The sequence below is a fragment of the Rutilus rutilus genome (genome assembly GCF_951802725.1).
Source record: "Rutilus rutilus genome assembly, chromosome: 9".
NCBI lineage: Eukaryota > Metazoa > Chordata > Actinopteri > Cypriniformes > Leuciscidae > Rutilus > Rutilus rutilus.
This window is the reverse complement of record NC_140223.1, coordinates 7,358,781-7,380,149: the sequence shown is the minus strand read 5'-3', so window position 1 is coordinate 7,380,149 and position 21,369 is coordinate 7,358,781. Positions and strand designations below refer to the sequence as shown.

General features: G+C 38.5%; 2 protein-coding genes across 5 annotated transcripts; both read left to right on the top strand.

Moving 5' to 3' along the window:
- The first annotated feature begins 4,174 nt into the window (after positions 1 to 4,174).
- Positions 4,175 to 8,466, top strand: LOC311296701 (uncharacterized protein). Of its 4 annotated transcripts, none has more exons than XM_084418567.1 (5): positions 4,207 to 4,463; positions 4,743 to 4,801; positions 6,534 to 6,709; positions 6,833 to 7,071; positions 7,328 to 8,466. In XM_084418567.1, exons 4-5 carry the CDS (start codon positions 6,987 to 6,989, stop codon positions 8,419 to 8,421), a joined length of 1,179 nt encoding a protein of 392 aa, XP_084274693.1. In that variant the 5' UTR covers positions 4,207 to 4,463; positions 4,743 to 4,801; positions 6,534 to 6,709; positions 6,833 to 6,986; the 3' UTR covers positions 8,422 to 8,466. The 4 variants fall into 4 exon arrangements, with proteins under 4 accessions (XP_084274694.1, XP_084274693.1, XP_084274692.1 ...); XM_084418566.1 differs by having other exon boundaries at positions 4,218 to 4,463; positions 6,511 to 6,709; XM_084418565.1 differs by lacking the exon at positions 6,534 to 6,709 and having other exon boundaries at positions 4,218 to 4,463.
- A 5,785-nt stretch (positions 8,467 to 14,251) lies between these two features.
- On the top strand, positions 14,252 to 20,437 carry LOC311296706 (uncharacterized protein). Its single transcript, XM_084418580.1, has 3 exons — positions 14,252 to 14,412; positions 14,748 to 14,996; positions 18,840 to 20,437. Exons 2-3 carry the CDS (start codon positions 14,912 to 14,914, stop codon positions 19,772 to 19,774), a joined length of 1,020 nt encoding a protein of 339 aa, XP_084274706.1. The 5' UTR covers positions 14,252 to 14,412; positions 14,748 to 14,911; the 3' UTR covers positions 19,775 to 20,437.
- Positions 20,438 to 21,369: the final 932 nt, after the last annotated feature.

Below are 21,369 nucleotides of genomic sequence, written 5' to 3'. Positions count from 1 at the left end.
AAGGACCGTTTCCTCCTCATACACTCAACACTGTCACTCGCCCTGCCCCAAGCAGCGCGGAGTCGCAGTCTGTGCCTATATTGGCCTCCTGATGAAAAAAACTGGAAACAGCGGCCATAGAACTTACGGTCAGGGTCAATTTCTCGTCTTACGCCACTAGAGTAACCAGTGACACATGTATGCATGAGCGGACGCATGAGTCCGTTCCAGTGAGAGAAGATCCCCGAATCTGTTCCAGTGATAGTAGTTCCCGAGTCTGTTCCAGTGAGAGCAGATCCCAGAGTCCGTTCCAGTGAGAGAAGTTCCTAAAGAGAGTCACCGCTCTGTATTTGCTCAGGAGAGCAGAACAGCGACGTAGGGGTCATCGCCGCCGTACTTGGGTCCACCAGACCCTCCGGAGGTGTACCCAGTTTTGTGAGTTTCACCACTTGCTTCAGGAGCTGCGCCTGGATGACGGCCACTTTCAGCGGTACTTCCGCCTGTCCCGCGCCCAGTTTGATGACCTATTGTCCTGCATCGGAGCGATGATCACCCTCCAGGACACCAACTACAGGTGCGTCACTACACCACGTGACAGCAGCAAGCAGGCTCGTGATTGGTTAACGCGGCGTGAACTAGGGATGTTAACCGATGACCATTTGACCGATGGTTGACCGTATCAATGTTAACCGATCAAAGTTGTCCGTAGTCGGTAAAAAAAAAAACAAAGTGATCTAAACGCTACTACAGTTAGCCATCTCATTTCAAGATATTTTTGTGTGAAGTGAACAAATCCCTCACACTCAATTTTTCATAACTCGCCTATTTGTACTTAATAAACCAATAAAAACATTTGGCGCGAGGTCACAGCGTTTGGGTTCGCGCGCTCACAAGGTTTGCGAAAAGTAAAGGCTACAGGCTAAAACACTCGAGGTTAGAGCCAGGGCAGACGACAGGATGAAGCGTGCAAAGAAAAGTAGTGTGTGGGACCATTTCACCAAAAAGAATGACACAGATGTAAGTTGCAACTTGTGTGATACAGTGCTTAAATACAGTAGTAGCACATCATCTATGATGTAAGGTGATGATGATGATCATCATCTTTCTTTACTATTGTTAGCACTACCTCAAACTAAAGCGGCGTCTCTTCGGAGCTGTCATTTTCTTAAATGAGCCGCAGCAATGTTTCAAATGAGCTTCTAACGCTAGACAAACGCCTTTATTTTCAACGCGATCACCTTGTACTCAAACCATTTCGAAACTAAAGAGCCATTTGTCCTCCGATTACATACAAGCTCCTCGGCGCCGCGTTTGCGGGACTCATGTTTCGCGCTGTAGGGGATTTAAAAAAAAGTGACGTGAGTGGAAGGGCGGCAGTGTGTGTGTGAGCGGGAGGCAGAGCGGCAGAGAGATGCGACAGAGTTGCGAAATTGCAGGCGCAGCTCGAAATGGCTGTTATTTCAAATAGCGTAGCATATTTTAAACTAATCGGTTAACCGGTTTCAACCGGCTAATGAGGCTCGGTGGTTGGTCAAGACATTTTTTTGTTTTCGCCATCCCTAGCGTGAACAGACGCCAAAGTTCCGATTTTTTAACTCGGGCGTCAGACGCGAATTCGCTTCAAACGCGTGAATGCACAAAAAGCACCAAATAAAATCACTCATGCCAGACTCTCAATTCGCCTCTTTCGTGCAAACGTGGACGCGTGAATGAGACGAAATCACTCGCTCCAGACGAGTGAGCCTCACTCCAGCAGCATTACAGTGTAAATAAAGATGTTTTTTAATTTATTTTCTGTCAGGATTCCTTGTGTGCTAATTAGTTCTTTCTAGAAATAAATATATTCATGTCATTTTCATATTTACTAAGTGTACTAAATTGTTCTGATAATACATGTTATTATGATAAATAAAACAGAAACAACATCTTGTCTTGATTGATCTATTCAATCGAGTTCATTTTTATCCTTAATTACTGACTGTTTAAGAACAATAAAGTAACAAAGCTTCAGTTCACCAGATTTTGTGAATATAGTTAGAAAATAATATAGAAACTGTAAAATATGAAACAATAGACAAACTCTTGACCATTTGCATTATTTACAGATTGTTTTAATTGTGCCAGTACTGCAGTAAGCTGTAAGCGTGAACAAATATAATGGATTTACAGGGCAATCATCAGGATTTCATAACTTTAGAAAAAAGGTAAGCTAATTATAAAAAAAAACTAACAGAATGTCTCAAAACATACAACTAAAACCGAGGCCAAAAGCTCTTTCACATGTCATCAGTGTGGAAAGAATTTTAAACGTTAAAAGAACTTTAAAGCACTCTTATAGTCCCCCTCTGGTGAAAATTAAACTTTTAATGTAGTTTATATGTAGTTTATATGGTGTTTTTAATATGCTTTTAAGACAAATCATGTACAAATTCATAAGCCAACACCATTGCTTTGAAGGGGAAAATCTGGAATCCCTTGTCTCTTTAGTATATCTGTATTCTTTTGATGATTTGATGAGTGATTTACATATATGGTTTACTTATCAAGTTATTAAAGAATGATCAATATTTTTCCTATATATTATATGAGTGTGATTATCGAAAATATTCTTTCATGTATTCTATAAACGTCTGTATGAAATATCTGAGAGGTGCAGTGCTTGCTCATTTAGCTCGGCTTTTATTATGGGATGTACAACCGAATTATGGACTCATTTGTCAATACATACATCTGCTTTTCTAGGTACCCTGACAGCTATGGTCACGCTGAAATCTTTAGTTTGAGTGACCATTTCTTACTTAAAGCCTTTACTTTACAGTTAGAAATAAAGTGTCCTCTCCCTGAGAGAAAGAACATGTTATCTTGATGTTTTGAGAAGAGTCTCCTGTTTATAGTTAGAGCCCGACCAAATCCAACCTTGAAGAAGCTGTGTGTCTGTGTGTGTTAGTATTCTTGGTTACCGTAGGGTGACCATAATTCCTCTTTTTCCCGGACATGACCTGTTTTTGGACCTACAAAAATGCGTCCGGCCGGGATTTCTAGATTGCCCAAAATGTCCGGGATTCGGTTTTTGCTTTCCAGCTTTGTTTTTGCATTACTTTAGGTCCTGCCTTCTCGCATGCCACCATTGGTCGGTTGGTCATGTGCGTAACGCAAATTAGTCAAACTACATCTCAATCTTTACCCTCAGCACCACGGCAACAGCAGCCAAGAGACAGAGCAGCGCTTCCTTGTCAACAGTGGCACAAATAAAGGTGCTAGCGACCTAGAAGCCCACATAAGGAAAGTGTACAAGAGGACATTAGGATGACTGAAATTATTTTTTACTGAAATAGTGTAGTAGATTTTTTATTTTATTTTAACTTATGGCCATGAATAGAAACAGTGTCATGTAAAAGGTGTTAAAAGCTCAACTATTTTTTTATTTGTTTGTTATTATTCTATTGATGCGGGCCAAATGTTGAATGGAAAGGATGTTTTACTTTATGTATTAAAGTACAAGAACATAGTTACAAGGTTGTGAATGCATATGTCAATTATTTGTTGATGTATTCACCCATTATGGTGGGGTCATTAGTGTCAACAGATTGAGGCAACCACCAATATACTATTATTATGGAGAAAACTGATCTTAGACCAGCAGTTATGAGCAGCTTTTCTCTCTAAAAGCAATCAAAAGCTTCAGCAGACAGTGGTTTGAGTGAGAACTCTTGTCCAGCCTTACACACCCCTCCTATGATTATTTACCTTCGTGTTTTGCTCTTATTCGGTTCACTGGCTATTTTATTTATAAATGGATTTTGTTGTTTTCATGAAACTGTTGGCTGACAATAAATCACATTTAACATTGAGGTCCAACCTAATTCACCAAGATCCGCTCACTTTAAAGTTTCTGCCTCGCCACTGCTGCATATCTATGCATTCAAAAGACCCTATAATTAGGCTGCAATTACATAATAAGGGAGACATGTAGAAAAACAATACTGTAACTGTAAAAGGGTGAGGGTGAAGATATTGTATACATAATGGGAGACATGTAGAAAAGCTATCTATTGAATCTATTGTTGAATCCATATATATATATATATATATATATATATATATATATATATATAATTATTATTATTATTATTGTGCATTATTAATTATTATAATAGTGAATTTGGTCCCTAACAGAGCGGAGATGTGATTTACTGAATGCGGCCCCTTTAAGAAAAATGACACCGCGCGCACTGAGCATGCGCAGAAGAGAGAAGTGCGAGAGCCTCTCTATAGTTTTGTTTTCTTCTCTCTTTTTCTTTTTGTTGTCTATTTTGACGCTAAAATGAATGAACAGTCGAACACGTAAAAAGAGAGAAGCGCGAGAGACGAGACGAGCACTGAAACTTTCACCAGTTGAAGCTGAAAGTGACGCTGTTAACGATCGTGAATGAAGGACAAATGTGAAATATTTTCTCCGGATGTCGTATATTTCCAGTCTGCAGGTCAGAGATGTTATATTTATCATGTTAGAATTAATGTTTGTGTTGCCTAAATGTACATTGTTCTTAGTGTAACGTACAGATAATTAAATCATTTTGATCAACCTCTATTCATAGGCATATTGTGTATGATTTCTGTTATCTTTGTTAGATTCCTGTTTAATTCATATATGAATTGAATCATTTAACCTGTGACCTTATAATCTGGAGAAACACAGTCTTCATGTATTTTACTACACTTCAGCTTGTGATTCTTATTAAGTGGGGGTCATTTTTTTTAAGGTTCTTTACCTAACCTAAGTCTCTGAGATCCTGACACCTTGCACTTCTGGAGACTCCAGGTTGGTTGCAGTTCTGGAAAATGGTGGCACTGGAGACTTAAGGGTTCCTGATGGTTTCACACTTAATTCTACACCTTAATTCTTAATTATTTTGCAGTTAACATGTGTCTTTTCTTCTCCACCTGTTTTTGTCTGACCCTGCTGACCCAATGAGTATTTCACTTTCCAATGGTCATGCCTTAACTGCAATCTCTAGTATTGCATTAGTATTGCATCCTTCTCATGGGGATTTAATAATTTCTGACTTTTAAGTCTGAGTTAAATCTCTTTTTTGGCTTATTTTATCTGTAAAGGAAAACGTGCCTAATAATTATGCACACCTGAATATAAGACGTTTTTCATTTCCAGCCTTCATGAACAATTATATATCACTTATAAATGATTAAATAAAAAATTAACTGTAGTTATTAAGATTAATGTTGTTTGGAATTAGAAAAATGTGCCTGGAAAAAAAATATGGTCAGAAAATCAACGTGCCTATTAATTCTGCACGCACTGTAAACTAATTATTACATTACATGCGTCACGTTACATAGGCCTATGTTCAGTTCAAAATGGTGAAATTACACAAAAGTTTATTAGTTTGCCTGATTATTTGTGTCATTCGTTTAACATTTATGACCTAAAAAAACTGTCAAATATGAAATGTTTAGTTTAGCTACTTACATCTTATCTCGCACTTGACCATAAACTGAAGCGTCGAGTCGCTTTGCTAAAATTCGTGCTCAGCAGCTTCTGTGAACATAAAGCCCGCCTACTTTGATTTGATTGGTCATCTCAAATATTCTGACATTGACGAGCAGTGACAGACCAATGAGGCTCAGATGAACACACACATACACACACACTGAGGGCGCCTAGTCCTCTAAAATGTTATATAACATTGAGGAAATGTAGAAATGATTTAGAAACGCACAACAGCAGCTACATATAGAAAATACCCCCCAAAATTGTATTTATTTATTTATTTTTACCATCGCTTTGGCGCCCCTATGCGCCACATATAGCGCATACCCACTTTTTGCGCCACTGATTAGAGTGTAATAATATGTTGGCAGAAAGTTTTTCAAAGACTCTGTTTCAGCCTGTTGGCACCGATAAAATGTGCTTAATGTGCCACTTTACAGAAGATCTCAGACATCACCGTAATGAACAGGGAACTTTTGGAGACTAAGAGGTTTATCAGCAGCTCAGTTAAAGGAGTAGTTCACTTTCAAATAAAAATTTTCTGATAATTTACTCATCCCCATGTCATCCAAGATGATGTCTTTATTTCTTCAGTCGAAAAGAAATGAGCGAAATGAGCGAAGCGATCAGTCATTTAAAAAAAAAAAAAAAATTATATACTTTTAACCATAAATGCCCATCTTGTACTATCTCTGACATGCACGTCATCACGTTGGAAAGGTCACGCATGACGTAGTCGGAAGTACCGACCCAGTGTTTACAAGTTCGGAGGTGGAGTTTGGAGTAGGAGTAGGAGTACAAGTTTGGAGTAGGAGGACCATTCAAAGTTATTGAATGTTGAATGACACATATTTATATGTATTTGTGTCAATTTATTGTTTAAAATGGTCCTTATGTGTGCATATCCTGGATGTTTAACGATGTCACGAGTGACCTTTCCGACGTAATGCGTGGCGCATCTCAGAGATGGAACAAGACGTGCTTTTGTGGTTAAAAAGTATATACATTTTATTTATTTTTAGAAAATGACTGATCGTTTCGCTAGTTAAGACCCTTTTTTCTCGACTGGGATCGTGTCGAGCCTTTGAAGCTGCATTGAGACTGACATTTGGACCTTCAAACCATTGGTTGCCACTGAAGTCCATTATATGGAGACAAATCCTGGAATGTTTTCCTCAGAAAGGTTAATTTCTTTTCATGGACATCTTGGATGATATGGGGGTGAGTAAATTATCAGGAAACTTTTATTTGAAAGTGAACTACTCCTTTAAAAATGATGGCTCTGTTATTTCTCTCCGATTTTGGACAATAATGGAAAAAAAAACGTATCTTTGATTTTTCCAGATCTGGTCCTGTATCACACAGTGATCACAGTTCACACCTGCAGTGAAGCCCCTCACACAACAACTCACCAATAAATACTGGGAATATTCCCATCATCCTACAAGAGAAGGACAAACTCCAGGAGTAGCAGCTGAAATCTGTGTGACTGTTAAAGATGGAGTTTATTAAAGAGGAGATTGAAGACATGAGTGATCCAGAACCATCCAGAATAAAATATGAAGATGCTGAGCAACAAACTGGTTGGTGTCCATTCTTGATTCTTCATTGTTGACTGCTTTAGTAGCTCTGAAATATGGATGACAAATGATAGAGAAATGCATCTAAATGATCATAACCCAGTTTTAATCGCATTAACAAGTGAATGACAGAACTGAACTTTGCACATTAAAGAGACTTTATACAGATAGGTGTCTTGTTTTCTGCTTGCTAAGTGTTTTTAATTCTCACATTTAACCTCATTGAACTGATTCTAACTGATTAATATGTTTATTTTAGACCAGATGGAAGTGAAGGAGCAAATAAATAAACGAAATGACGTAAAGGAACACTGCAACTTACCAACTCAAGGAACAAAAGGCAAAAAGCTGCACTCCTGCTCTCAGTGTGGAAAGAGTTTCCAGAATAAAGGAAACCTTAAGACACACATGAGAATTCACACTGGAGAGAAACCGTATACATGCACTCAGTGTGGAAAGAGTTTTACTCATGCATCAGGTCTCAGTGTTCATCTGCATGGTCACTCTGTAGAAAAACCATTCAACTGTGATCAGTGTGGTAAAGGTTTTAATTCGTCATCAAATCTAAAACAACACCTGACAGTTCATTCAGACGAGAAGCCTTATGTGTGTTCTCTCTGTGGAAAGAGTTTTTCACGACTGGACAATTGTAAACATCATCAGAAAACACATAATGAAGTGAAAGATCATGTGTGTTGTGACTGTGGGAAGAGCTTTACTACAGCTGCCTATCTGAAACTGCATCAAAGAATTCATACTGGAGAAAAACCTTACAAGTGCTCCTATTGTGACAAGAGTTTCACACTGTCTGGAAACCTGAAATCACACGAGCGACTTCATACTGGAGATAAGCTGTACCACTGTATTGAGTGTGAGAAGAGTTTCAAAGATGCAAAAAGTGTAAAAGATCATCTGCTCCGTCACTCTGTAGAAAAACCATTCAACTGTGATCAGTGTGGTAAAGGTTTTAATTCGTATTCAAATCTAAAACATCACCTGAAAGTTAATTCAGATGAGAGGCCTTATTTGTGTTCTATCTGTGGAAAGAGTTTTTCCCGACTGAACAATTTTAAATGGCACCAGAAAAAACATGTTCAAGAAAAAAATCACGTGTGCTTTTACTGTGGGAAGAGCTTTACTACATCTGGCAATCTGAATCGGCACCAAAGAATTCATACTGGAGAAAAACCTTACGAGTGCTCATCTTGTGACAAGAGTTTCACTCAGGCTGGAAACCTGAAACAACATGAGCGAGTTCATACTGGAGAGAAGCCGTACGACTGTATTAAGTGTGAGAAGAGTTTTAAATATTTATCAAGCCTTCTCAAGCATATGAAAAAATGTTTCGAGTGATCAACATTAATTTTCATGTCAAATGCAATAAAGTAATCTGAGATCAAATATGGAGTTTTTCATAAAAGCACTATATCATCTAGATTAATTTTATTAATGTGGTGAAATGCTTGGTTAACTAGAAAGACTTGAGCCCTATTCGGACGGGATTAAGTTTACAAGGGTAGATGGAGTAATGTAATTTTTACCACAGATAAAAATAATGTCTGTAATAATAATGGCCATTTTGCACCTTGTAAATACTAATATCACATGTGCAAACACATCTATATTTATGTATATAAAATAGTTATGCCCAGTCGAACGATGTATTAATTAATTAATTCCAGATTGGATTATGTTGGTAATAGGCACTTAAAAGATGTTTTATGCCTCTAAAGCCAAGTTCTAAGTTTTTGACTAAGTTTTCTCAGTGTGTTCCGCACCGTCGGCTGAATTTGGTCCTCGTCTGCTTTTTTCGGCCGATTCGAAAGGTTAAATGGCGTCGGGCCGTCGGTAAAAGAGGGAACTCTTATTGGCTGTTCAGTTTAGTGAACGAGTCATTGCACAAGAATAATAGCAAAACAGCGAGCAAAGAAACGGTACAGATAGAAGGCGGTTCTAATGTTACGTCATCTTACCTGAGTGTTCCTTGGCGAATATTTCAATATTAACCTGAGCGGAGTGGAATAAAGAAAGTGTTTAGCAGGATTGATATTCAAAACGGTAAGCACACACTGCTTTGTTTATGGTTTGTGTATCTGCAGCCATCCGCGTTTCCCATTTTTGAAGGACGAATATAGAAGAATATTTCTGCAGAAATAGACAGTTGTCTCATTTACACAATACCTGTCAACACTCCAGTTTTTCCCGGGTTTCTCCCGTTTTTAGCCCAATCTCCCGGACCCCTCCCGGTTTGTTATTGTAATTTGCATGGCCCAAACTCCTTTATGAATAATTGGACCAATATGTTTGCCTAATGTTGACAAGTTGCCAGATCTTGTATTAAATGCATTATATCCACACAATCCACACACCATGTACAATTTCAACCCGTTTGTCACCTCAACCTGGCAACCTTTAACCCAGTTGTGCACTCGCGGAAGGTTTAACCCGAAAGTGAGCCAATAGACATGGCAGGTGAAGGCGGTGTCCCCACAAAGAAACCGAAGTACAGTTGTAAAAATAATACACTTAACACGTGCAGTACACTTAACAGCATGAGCCAACCTCTTGCTATTCTCCAACCCTGTCTCTTGCTTTTCCCCGTCGCGCCGAACTGGCCCCGCACAAATCTCCCGGATTTTGAAAACCAAATGTTGACAGGTATGATTTACACGCAGGCGCAGAACACATATTCTAGCTTACAGTCGGCTGAAGTTCTTTTGGTGTGTTCAAGTGCAGCTTTTTTCCAATACGCAGGCGACACAAGGCGACAACACAGTCGGCTTTCATCAGTGCTAGTTCGTCGGTGTCGGCTTGGTGTGTTCCGGGCTTTACAAGTGCTTTGAATGGTCTTTTTGATCTGAATGGTATGTGGAAAACACTTTTGCCACAGACTTGTCCCACTGCCTAGAACGCAACCGAATGTTTTTTCAAGCGCCTCCATACTTGAAAAACCGCAGAAAAAAATACTTTTAAACAGGAAATGACGGAATATTTACGTACATTTTTACAGCGGGTCTATTCGCACGGGATTAGTATTACCTGATAGCCTGACGTCGTCATACTCAGATTCTAGTCAGAATATGAGTCTGATACTGCTCCATTGGGCTGTGATTAAGGGGCGTGTTTCAACCGAACCAGGAAAGAAAATGCCTCTGCACTCAGTTGGATAGACCTACAACCAATCAGAGCAACGAAGTAAGTGACGTATGTTCTTCATTCATCTTTCTGATCGAAAAAAATGCCTTAATCGCGGTCTCTGTTCCTCTTTTAAAATGAATGCGCTGTCGATATCTTCTATAACAGATGCGATGGCGGAATCTACACATGATGTTTCATAAACAAAGTTCGGGAGGAGAAACGTTCAAATAATCAATCCAATCAACTTGTCATCAAACAATTACCATGTCGACCCTATCAGCATGAGAGGAAGCATATATTTATTCACTCTGTCAAGTCACCTAAAATTCCTTGACAGTTTTCAGCATCCCTCCACTCACTCTCGGCTTGTCCTTCCACAGCCAGCAATACGGAGGGGAGTACTTTGGGTTCGGGCCGAATACTGAGCCCGGAGCCTCTCCTCGGACAGCACGCCAAATATGCATTTATTCTATCTGACTTATTTGTAAGTGTGAACTCATGAAATCTCAATTCTCGAGCGGCAGTCATCTTTGTTGTAAACAAATTCAACCCAAGCGCTCTTTGGTGACATGGATGATTATGTTACTGTTGATCATCTGTCCATCATCGTATAAAGCCCGCCCTGACAATTTAATTTGTCCGAACAGCTCTGGTTCTAGCATAATAGCTCCTCAGCGGATCAAGTCCAGACCGAACTTCCCGACCTAAAAATGTTGTGAGCGGGGCTAAGTTCGGCTGGCATCCAGGCTAATTACCTGAGGTAATTTTTCCGGACGTTTTTACAGAAGGTAAAAGTCGCTGTAATCTTTACTGACACAATGATCACTGAGATGGCACATTCGGACGGGACTAAAATCGCTGAGATGCTCTGGTAATTATTACTTTACCCGACCTCTCCATGTTAAATTAGTCATGTCCGAATAGGGTTTTAAAGGGTTAGTTCACCCAAAAATGAAAATTCTGTCATTAATTACTCACCCTCATGATGTTCCAAACCTGTAAGACTTTAGTTCATCTTCGGAACACAAATTAAGATATATTTCTTGATGAAAACTGAGAGCCTAATTTTCCATCTGTTCATCATATAAAGCGACTGTGTCTCCTCAGAAAATGTTTGACTAAACCGCTGGATTCATATGGATTATTTTTACGACTTCTTTATGAACTTTTTTGAAGCAGCAAAGTGGTTATTGCATAGCTGTTAATGGAGGGACAGAAAGCTCTCAGATTTCATTCAAGACGGATAATAAAAGATGTGGGGCATCTGGTGATAAGTATCTGTATAAGTAAGGAATAATTGACGACAGGCCTTGGAATTATTGGAAAACAATGCACACCTGAGTTGGTAATGTTACACCTCGGCAGTGGCGGCTCCTGCAAAATCTCTCAGGGGGGGGCAAATGTTTGGATGATTGATAAGGATAAGGCCTGGTCCTAAGGCAACTTCACTACTTTAATATTAATGAAAAATAAAGTGACTCTTACAATAAATCTCCTTGTTTGTTTCTATATGAGTGTTAACAATTCAGCAGCAAGTCAAAATCAATTCAAACAAAGCCCAGCCAGGATGCGAATTTCCTAAAACGTTTACTCCAATTCAATTCATTTAATAAGAAACAACTGAAATCACTATTTATGCTAACGTTACTTGCTCTGGCCAGCGTAGCGCAAATCGCTCTGAAACTGAAGGGCTACATTTTATTTCTCCATTTAATAAACAAACTATTCTGTCAGATAAATATTTGTTGTGAAAGAAATATAGTTACATTTTCAAGCATTTTATCCAAAATTTAAGCACTTTTCAAACCTTAAACACATCAAAATTCAAGCACTTTCAAGGATTTCAAACACCCGTACGAACCCTGCACATTACACTGTAAAAAATTTCTAACCCTCCCAAATCAAAAATTTCAAGTGACCGATAACATCTAAATTTTTCAATTGGCCCAAGTGAAATTCTTGTTGCAATAGTCTGTTAACATTGGCTCAATGAGAAATAATACATCAGACTAATTGAAAAATTGTGATGTTATCGGTCACTTGAAATTTTTGACTTGGGGATGTAATTTTTTTTTACAGTGTACTCACTATTATTACACTGCTTACATCACATTACTCGCTTAATACACTGCTTACTTATACTTTTGCTCTTCTCTCTTTCAAAGTAGCAAAGTGATCAATTACTCTCTCATTGAAAGCAGGCATGTTCCTGACTAGTTCCCTCTCCATGGAAAGCATAGAATTAACTGTGTTCGCCATGACCAGAACCCGTCTACGGAGAGCCTTGGCACTTCCTATTAGCCCCATTGTATCGATCTTGGTTGCAGTTCCATTAGAATTCCACTGGAGGTGATCGCGGGCGAGTGCAGACTGAATAGGAGTCTATGGGGCTAGACGGCTAAATGTGTCTCTTTCACCCGATTGCCGTTGAGAAATCTCAGATTTTATTGTAGGTTTTGCAAGTTCAACATGGGTTATAGGTCGAAAGTTGAATGAACGAGTACTTATTTCTTTTCGATTTCTTACAGGTTGAGTTGTTGTTGCCCATAACACGCTAGCATTCTGCTAAAGACGTCAGCATTCTGACGTCATTGACATTTTAAAAGACTTTTTAAACCAAATAAGTGACTCTAAAAAATCTAACACCCAGCAATGTGTAATTTCTTTGCATCTCCTTTCGAATACAACATTCAAATTACTAGACAAAAAATTATATCCTGGGAAAAGTGGATTTTGAGGGGTTTTGACCTCCATTCATTCTGCACTCACCTGCGAGCGTCCCCGCATGGACAGACATGTTACTGCAGCCAGTCCAGAAACCGGAAGTAAGCAGAGAGTGCCAATTCTCTTCCTATTAGACATTCTCTGCCATGACGTTGTTCAAGTTCAACTGGCCTCAACTCGCGAGATGTCCCAACAGTCTCTCTCGCTCTCGTTCTCGTTCTCGTTCTCTTTTTTTATTTTAATTTTTTTAATCACATTTGATAAAGATATTAAAGTAGTGTTTCATTTTTTCTTGTTGTTCAAATTCAAAATTGTTTTCAAATATTATTTGTCACTTAATCTTAAAGATTTTTAATAGTGTATGTTTGTTCCCACCAATCGCTGCACAAGTTAAGGATACGTATGATGACGTAAGCACGTTAGTGCGAGCCCTCCCAGAACCCACAGAGAATGCATTGCATTGCCTGCAGTTCGAAAAAAAAACATATTTGAATGTAAGTCTATGGGAACACTCTGGCCGATTCTAAGCCAGAGTGAAATCACCCAAAAAGACTGATTGGACTATATCCAGAGGCAGAACATACAGTGACGGCTAGCGTAACTCTGTGGTTACACTTTCCTCATCGTGGACTTGAAAGTAAAAGTTCAGATTTACCATGTTCCAGTACAAGTTTGAGAATGATATGAGTTTTATGAATTAGACAAATGATATTACTGAAGAAAGCCTGGAAACAGATACAAACATTAACTTTCATCTTCTGTCTGAATGCTGAAAACTGCTACGTTATTGTTTCTTTGTGCATTGTGTTATGAATAACATAAATTGCATTAAAATCCAAGAAATTTAAAAAGGTTAGTAGTAGTTTGCATCCCTGGAAATTAATTTCGGTCATTTAACTTTTTATCGTAAACAGTTGGCAAATATTGCTGTATTGTTTCTGAGATTTATTTTACACTGATGAGTGCTCAGTGTCAAAACTCCCGGTGCTCCACTGGCTAAGATGACCGAAGTTTCGGAAGTGACACATCTACATATAAATGTTGGATTCACTCTGCAAGGAACAGAAATGTGACATGTTAAAATGGTAACACAATAAAGCAATGTAAAGGCAGACTAATAGATTAATAGAAAAATATTCGTAGCAAAACATTTTGAAATAATAATCCTAACTGTAACACTGTACACTGCTGCTATGATGGAGCCGTTGCACTTCACTAGAACACCCACCGTAATTTCAGAAGCCCCCTTTTTTCATTCTGGAACCGGTCCTGTTTAAGAATATGCGTCCCCTTTAAGAAAAATGACGCGCACTGAGGATGCGTAGAAGTGGATGCGCAGAAGAGAGAAGGATGAGAGACGAGACGAGCCGAGCCGAAACTTTCACTAGTTGAAGCTGAAAGCGACTCTGATAAAGATCGTGAATAAAGGACAGATGTGGAATATTTTCTCCGGGGGCTGTAGATTTAAAATATGCAAGTGAGGTATGTTCTCGGATTACAGAGTTTAACATTAAACAGCTCCAGAGTTTACGTGTTTAAGGGCTAATGTAATGAAATGCGTTGTGTGTCCTGGTTTATTATTAGAGTGTAATAATATGTTGGCAGAGAGTTTTTCACAGACTCCTGTTGACACCAATAAAATGTGCTTAATGTGCCACTTTACAGAAGATCTCAGACGTCACCGTAATGAATGAGGTGAAAACAGGGAACTATTGGAGACAAAGAGGCTTTTCAGCAGCTCAGTTTAATGATGGCTCTGTTATTTTCTCTCAGACTTTGGACAATAATGGGAAAAAACGTATCTTTGATTTTTCTAGATCTGGTCCTGTGGGCGTCAGTATCACACAGTGATCACAGTTCACACCTGCAGTGAAGCCCCTCACACAACAATTCACCAATAAATACTGGGAATATTCCCATCATCCTACAAGAGAAGGACAAACTCCAGGAGTAGCAGCTGAAATCTGTGTGACTGTTAAAGATGGAGTTTATTAAAGAGGAGATTGAAGACATGAGTGATCCAGAACCATCCAGAATAAAACATGAAGATACTGAGGAACAAATAGGTTGGTGTCAATTCTTGATTCTTCATTGTTGACTGCTTTAGTAGCTGTGGAATAATAATCATATGGATGATAAATGACAGAGAAATACATCTAAATGATCATAACCCAGTTTTAATCATATTAAAGGCATAATATGGTTTTTAGATGAAGATATCCAAAAACAACTAGAACTCAAATTTTACATATTTTCTTGACTTGTGTACTTGCATTATCCCAAAAGTTTCCAACAATGGTTAAATCCAGAGAAATCCACAATTTTAACCAATGTTATGGAGTGTGTCATTGTTGCCTTAACAAGTCCTATTTAGTTATTTAGTCCAAGTCCTTTAGCCTGGGAAAACCCAGACAACTTCCGGCAAATTCAGATTTGCTCGAGAAGTAAGTCTGGCAAAGAGCTCATTCAAGCCCATTTCCATGGCCTAGAAATCACGGCACCAATCAGAAATGTTGAGGCGGGCTTTACAAGATAACGATCGCTCTGATTGGTTTTAGGTCGCGCCCAGAGGCATTTGAGCGACGTCCGTTGAACTTTTAAATGCATTATTATATTCAAATTGCAAACACATGAGGACAGTCTCCATGAAAGACCCACTGGCAGATGAACGTGCTACTACATTTCTCTCCGAAACGGTAGGAAATTAAATTAGATTTAATAGAGGATTTTAACTGTGACACGATGATTGACAGGGCAGTTTAAGTGACAGGATGCACGCGACAGATCCGTCCGATAAAGATGACGAAGTAATATGTCCCAAAGCTTGCCTACTTTTTTCCTACACATTCAAAAGTAAATACCTTTTCTTCACAAAAAGAGTACATACTTTTATGGCGTAGTGTAACTTAGGCGAATTGGGACGCAGCATATGGCTTTACACGAGAGGCATTTGAGCGACGTCCGTTGGTGACGCCCCTTGGAAAGGAAATGATTTGTCTATGGAGCTTTGCCAGACCCTAACTCAGTTACTACTGAGAATGGTCTGGTTTTAACCAGGCTACAAGTCCTTAACAATTGAGTCCAAATCTGAGTCCAAAGAGGGCCGAGTCGGACTTGAGTCAGAGTCCTTAACATCCGAGTCCACAAAGATTTAAATTATTTGAAATTGATCTTTCACAAAGACCCGCCCCTCTTAGTTACTGTTGCTACGTCCGACAAGCCATTCCGCTTTCACTCCACACATCATGTTCTCACACAGTGAAAAATATATTGCGGAGCAAAGAGCACACTGACAATGCACCAACAGACAAGACAGAGCAGGCTACTTTTGGTACAAATTTTGTAATTTTTATGAAAATTCAAACAATAAATACTGTTTTGTGGTGCTTTAATGTGTAGGCCTTAGTTCAAGCAGCACGTGAACTGATAATCTCTTCTAGTTATAGCACAAATTAAACATGAATGAACATCAGAACAGCAAAAAGAAATCAATATAGACCATTTTTCAAGTTCAAGTCCACTGACTTTAATCTACTTACTGGTTTGGTTTGTTTGTCGGACAAAAATGGTGGATATCTGCATTATGATTTGTCAGATCGCTTGTCAATCAAATCCCGGCGATTTGTAATTATCAAAGCTCTTAAATTAATATTTTAAATCTTATTTTGTTTTACATGCTAATATCTTATTTAGCCTCTGAAGGGAAGGACAAAATTTTTAAACAAAATAAGAACAATTTACACCAATGATCCAGTTCAAAAGTTTACACACCCTGGCTCTTAATGGACGCTTCCTTCTTGAGCATCACTAAATGTTTTCAGGGTTTGTGATAGTTGTGTATGAGTCCCTCAGTTGTCACCAGTGTGAAAAGATGGATCTCACAATCATAGTCACTGCTAGTAAGGAGTCAAATATGCAGAAGATGCTGGAAAAGCAGAAACAAATGTGCAGGAGCTGGAGGATTTGTCTTGTGGACTAGGTTGGGCAGTACTAAATAGAAACAATGTTTTTATGATCCTTCTTATTAAAAAATAAATAAAAATTACATTTTGGAGATTCTGCAAGGTGTATGTAAACTTATGACTAAAGTGTAAATGTAATAAAAAAAATCATAACATTATTAGACCCGAAAATGTTGCTATGGTTATCACGTTCTCATGTTGCTATGGTTACTATGTCAATCATCGCAATTTCATGACTCACAGGACTAAAATGTAGCGGATTCACTCCCACATTTAAATGCAGTCATCACTCTTTATAGTGAACGTAACCACTGGTCCTCAAAACAAAACTATTAGCTTGTCAATAGCGCTCCCTTTAAGCCATCACTACTGCGTTTAGCACTCTCCCGAAAACTCTCATCATAAACTGAAGTTGTCCGCACTGCACAGTGAATCTCTTATTTATATCGTGTCTAGACTTTGTTGTTTATGAGGGGATTTGCGAAAGAATAAAGCTTATGCTGATTCTGAACATACATTTTAGGTGAATTCTCTGCATGGTGACTCTAAAACGCCTCTGATTTGCCACTGCCTTCATGCGCTTAATATACATGTCTGTGATTGGCTATAATGCTCAACGCTGACACAACCAAAGTGGTTTCGTTTCGTTTTTGAATAATATTGTGTCCTCCAGTGCCCGGACTTGACTGTACTCGGACATTTTTCCGAGTCTAAAATGTCAGAGTCTGTGTCAAGTCCGAGTACAAATTCATCCGAGCGCGTGAAAAGTCAGAGTTCGTACAAAATTGGACTCGAGTCCGAGTTCGAGTACCCCAACTCTAACGAGTACCATGTTTTACCATGCTTTAAAGACAACACTTATTTTGTCAAGTGGCTAACATAGCTTAATCAGAGAGAGCTTTCTCCATTATACATTCTAAAATTAATTGCATGTCATTAAGCAAAAGTATTGTATTCATCCAGCTTTTATTAATATGATATTCTAATATCGATTTAGGGTCTGTTTACGTAACAACAGCGTTTTGGGTGCCTGAAAACGAAATTTTTTAAAACGGGTTTCAAAGTGCAAGTTTTGGAAACGGTATCCGTGTAGCCTAAACAACAAAAATGCTACTCTCTGAAGACGATGATCTCATGCACATGTGTATAACGTGTTCAGTCTATAGTGTTTCATCGCCATCTAATGGCCTGGCAGCAGAATACAGCGTTTTTAGTCATTTTCACGGTTCCATGTTAACGGAGATCGTTTTGACAGTGGTGTCTTCTGTACGCGGAAAACTCAAAGGAAAGACTTCTCAGCTTTAAGCTTATCGTTGTCGTGTAAACGTACCCTAAATTTACTGCATTTGCTCCTACAGCTCTCGGTCCGCAATGCTTCATATCATCATAATGATAATAAAACTTTAATACACCAGCGTCATCAAGCTACGCCTTTGTTTTGAATAAGCAACCTCTAGTGGAGAAAATTACATATTGTGCCTTTAACAAGTGAATGACACAACCGACCTTTGAAAATCAAAGATACTTTAGTAACACTTTAGAATTATTAACTAACATGAACTAACCATGAGCAATACATTTATTACAGTAATTTATTAATCTTTGTTAATGTTAATAAAAATCCAGCTGTTCATTGTTTGTTCATGTTATTCAAAAATGTTAACAAATTACTTTTTATTTTAATAATGTATTAGAAAATGTTGAAATTAACATTAACTAAGAGTAATACATGCTGTAGAAATACAGTTCATTATTAGTTCATGTTAACTAAATTAGTTAACTAATGTTATCAAACGAAACCTTATTGTAAAGTGTTACTGATTTACTGATATACTGTTTACTGATTTACTGACACAGTGTTTTCTGCCATGTTTTTTTCCATTTTTTTTCATTTTCACATTTAACCTCATTGAGCTGATTCTAACTGCTTAATACATTTTATTTTAGACCAGATGAAAGTGACGGAGCAAAGACAGAAACTAATCGACGTAAAGAAACACTGTGACTTCAAAACTCAAGTAACAAAAGTCAAAAAGCTGCACTCCTGCTCTCAGTGTGGAAAGAGTTTCCAAAATAAAGGAAACCTTAACAGACACATGAGAATTCACACTGGAGAGAAACCGTATACATGCACTCAGTGTGGAAAGAGTTTCACTCAAGCATCAGGTCTCAGTAAACATCTGCACATTCACTCTGGAGAAAAACCATTCAACTGTGATCAGTGTGGTAAAAAATTGAATTCATCATCATATCTAAAACAACACCTCAAAGTTCATACAGGTGAGAAGCCTTATGTGTGTTCTCTCTGTGAAAAGAGTTTTTCACGACTGGACAATTTTAAACTGCACCAGAAAACACATACCGGTGTGAGAGATCATGTGTGTTGTGACTGTGGGAAGAGCTTTACTGCATCCTGTGAACTGAAACGGCACCAAAGAATTCATACTGGAGAAAAACCGTATAATTGCACTCAGTGTGGAAAGAGTTTTTCTCAAGCATCAACTCTCAGTGTTCATCTGCTCCGTCACTCTGGAAAAAAAACATTTAACTGTGATCAGTGTGGTAAAGATTTTATTTTGTCATCAGATCTAAAAGAACACCTGAAAGTTCATTCAGATGAGAGGCCTTATGTGTGTTCTCTCTGTGGAAAGAGTTTTTCAAGACTGAAGAGTTTTAAACTGCACCAGAAAACACATGATGAAGTGAGAGATCATGTGTGTTGTGACTGTGGGAAGAGTTTTACTAGAGTTGGCCAACTGAATCGGCACCAAATAATTCATACTGGAGAAAAACCTTACAAGTGCTCATATTGTGACAAAAGTTTCACTCGGTTGGGACGCCTGAAATCACACGAGCGACTTCATACCAGAGAGAAGCCGTAATACTGTACTCAGTGTGGGAAGAGTTTCAGAGATGCAACAGGTTTCAGATAACATCTGTTTATTCACTCTGAAGAAAAGTAATTTAACAGTGATCAGTGTGGTAAAGAGATTATTTCATCACATCTAAAACAACACCTGAAAGTTAATTCAGATGAGAAGCCTTATGTGTGTTCTCTCTGTGGAAAGACACATAACACTCACAAAGACACTTTCCCTCTTTCTGTGGAAAGAGATTTTCACGGCTGAAGAGTTTTAAACAACACCAGAAAACACATGATGAAGTGAAAGATCATGTGTGTTGTGACTGTGGGATGAGCTTTACTAGAGCTGACCATCTGAAACGGCACCAAAGAATTCATACTGGAGAAAAACCGTCCAAGTACTCGCAGTGCTCATATTTTCTTGTAATCATTATGTTGACAACTTGTAAGAATTACTTCAGTGAGCTCATTGTTTCTGCCTTAAATTGATACATTGTTTGCTAACTGCATGATTTGAATATGTATATTTCTGAAATGCATAACTTGGCCAGTCACCTCTGATAACAGCTCACTATAAATTGTAATATAAACAAATGCATTTTCTGTAAAGCTGCTTTGAAACTATATGTATTGTGAAAAACACTATACAAATAAATGTGAATTGAATTGTGACACTTGTTTTTTTGTGTGTTTTTTTTTTTTTTACAAAAGTCAACAACTATAACAGTGTAAAAAGTATTGTAGTTTATTTTCTGTCAGGATTTATTGTGTGCTAAACAGGTCTTTTTTGAAGTAGATATATTCATGTAATTTTCAAATTGACTAAGTGTACTATATTGTCTTCTGATTGTACATGCAATTATGAGAAAAAGAACAGAAACAACATCTTTTTGTTTTGATTGATCTATTTAATTGACAAAGTATGAATTACATAGTTTTTATAACATTGAGTTTTTTTTATCATTCTATCCTTTTTATCATTCTATTGTAATACTGTTATAAATATGTTTGAGATGTACAGTATTGTCAACCAAATGATCATGCAGTTCTTGTATCATACAAAGAGGCTGGAGTTATTTTTTTAAATATCCAGTGTTGACTCCGATCCCTGAACACAATCCAGTGTCGACTCCGATCCCTGAACACAGTCCAGTGTTGACTCCGGTCCCTGAACACAATCCAGTGTTGACTCCGGTCCCTGAACACAATCCAGTGTCGACTCCAGCTCCTGAACACAGTCCAGTGTTGAGTCCAGTCCCTGAACACAGTCCAGTGTTGACTCCCATCCCTGAACACAGTCCAGTGTCTGCTCCAGCTCCTGAACAAAGTCCAGTGTTGACTCCGGTCCCAGAACACAGTCCAGTGTTGACTCCGGTCCCTGAACACAATCCAGTGTCGACTCCAGCTCCTGAACACAGTCCAGTGTTGAGTCCAGTCCCTGAACACAGTCCAGTGTTGACTCCCACCCCTGAACACAGTCCAGTGTCTGCTCCAGCTCCTGAACACAGTCCAGTGTTGACTCTGGTCCCTGAACACAGTCCACTGTCGACTCCAGCTGCTGAGCACAGTCCAGTGTTGACTCTGGTCCCTGAACACAGTCCAGTGTCGACTCCA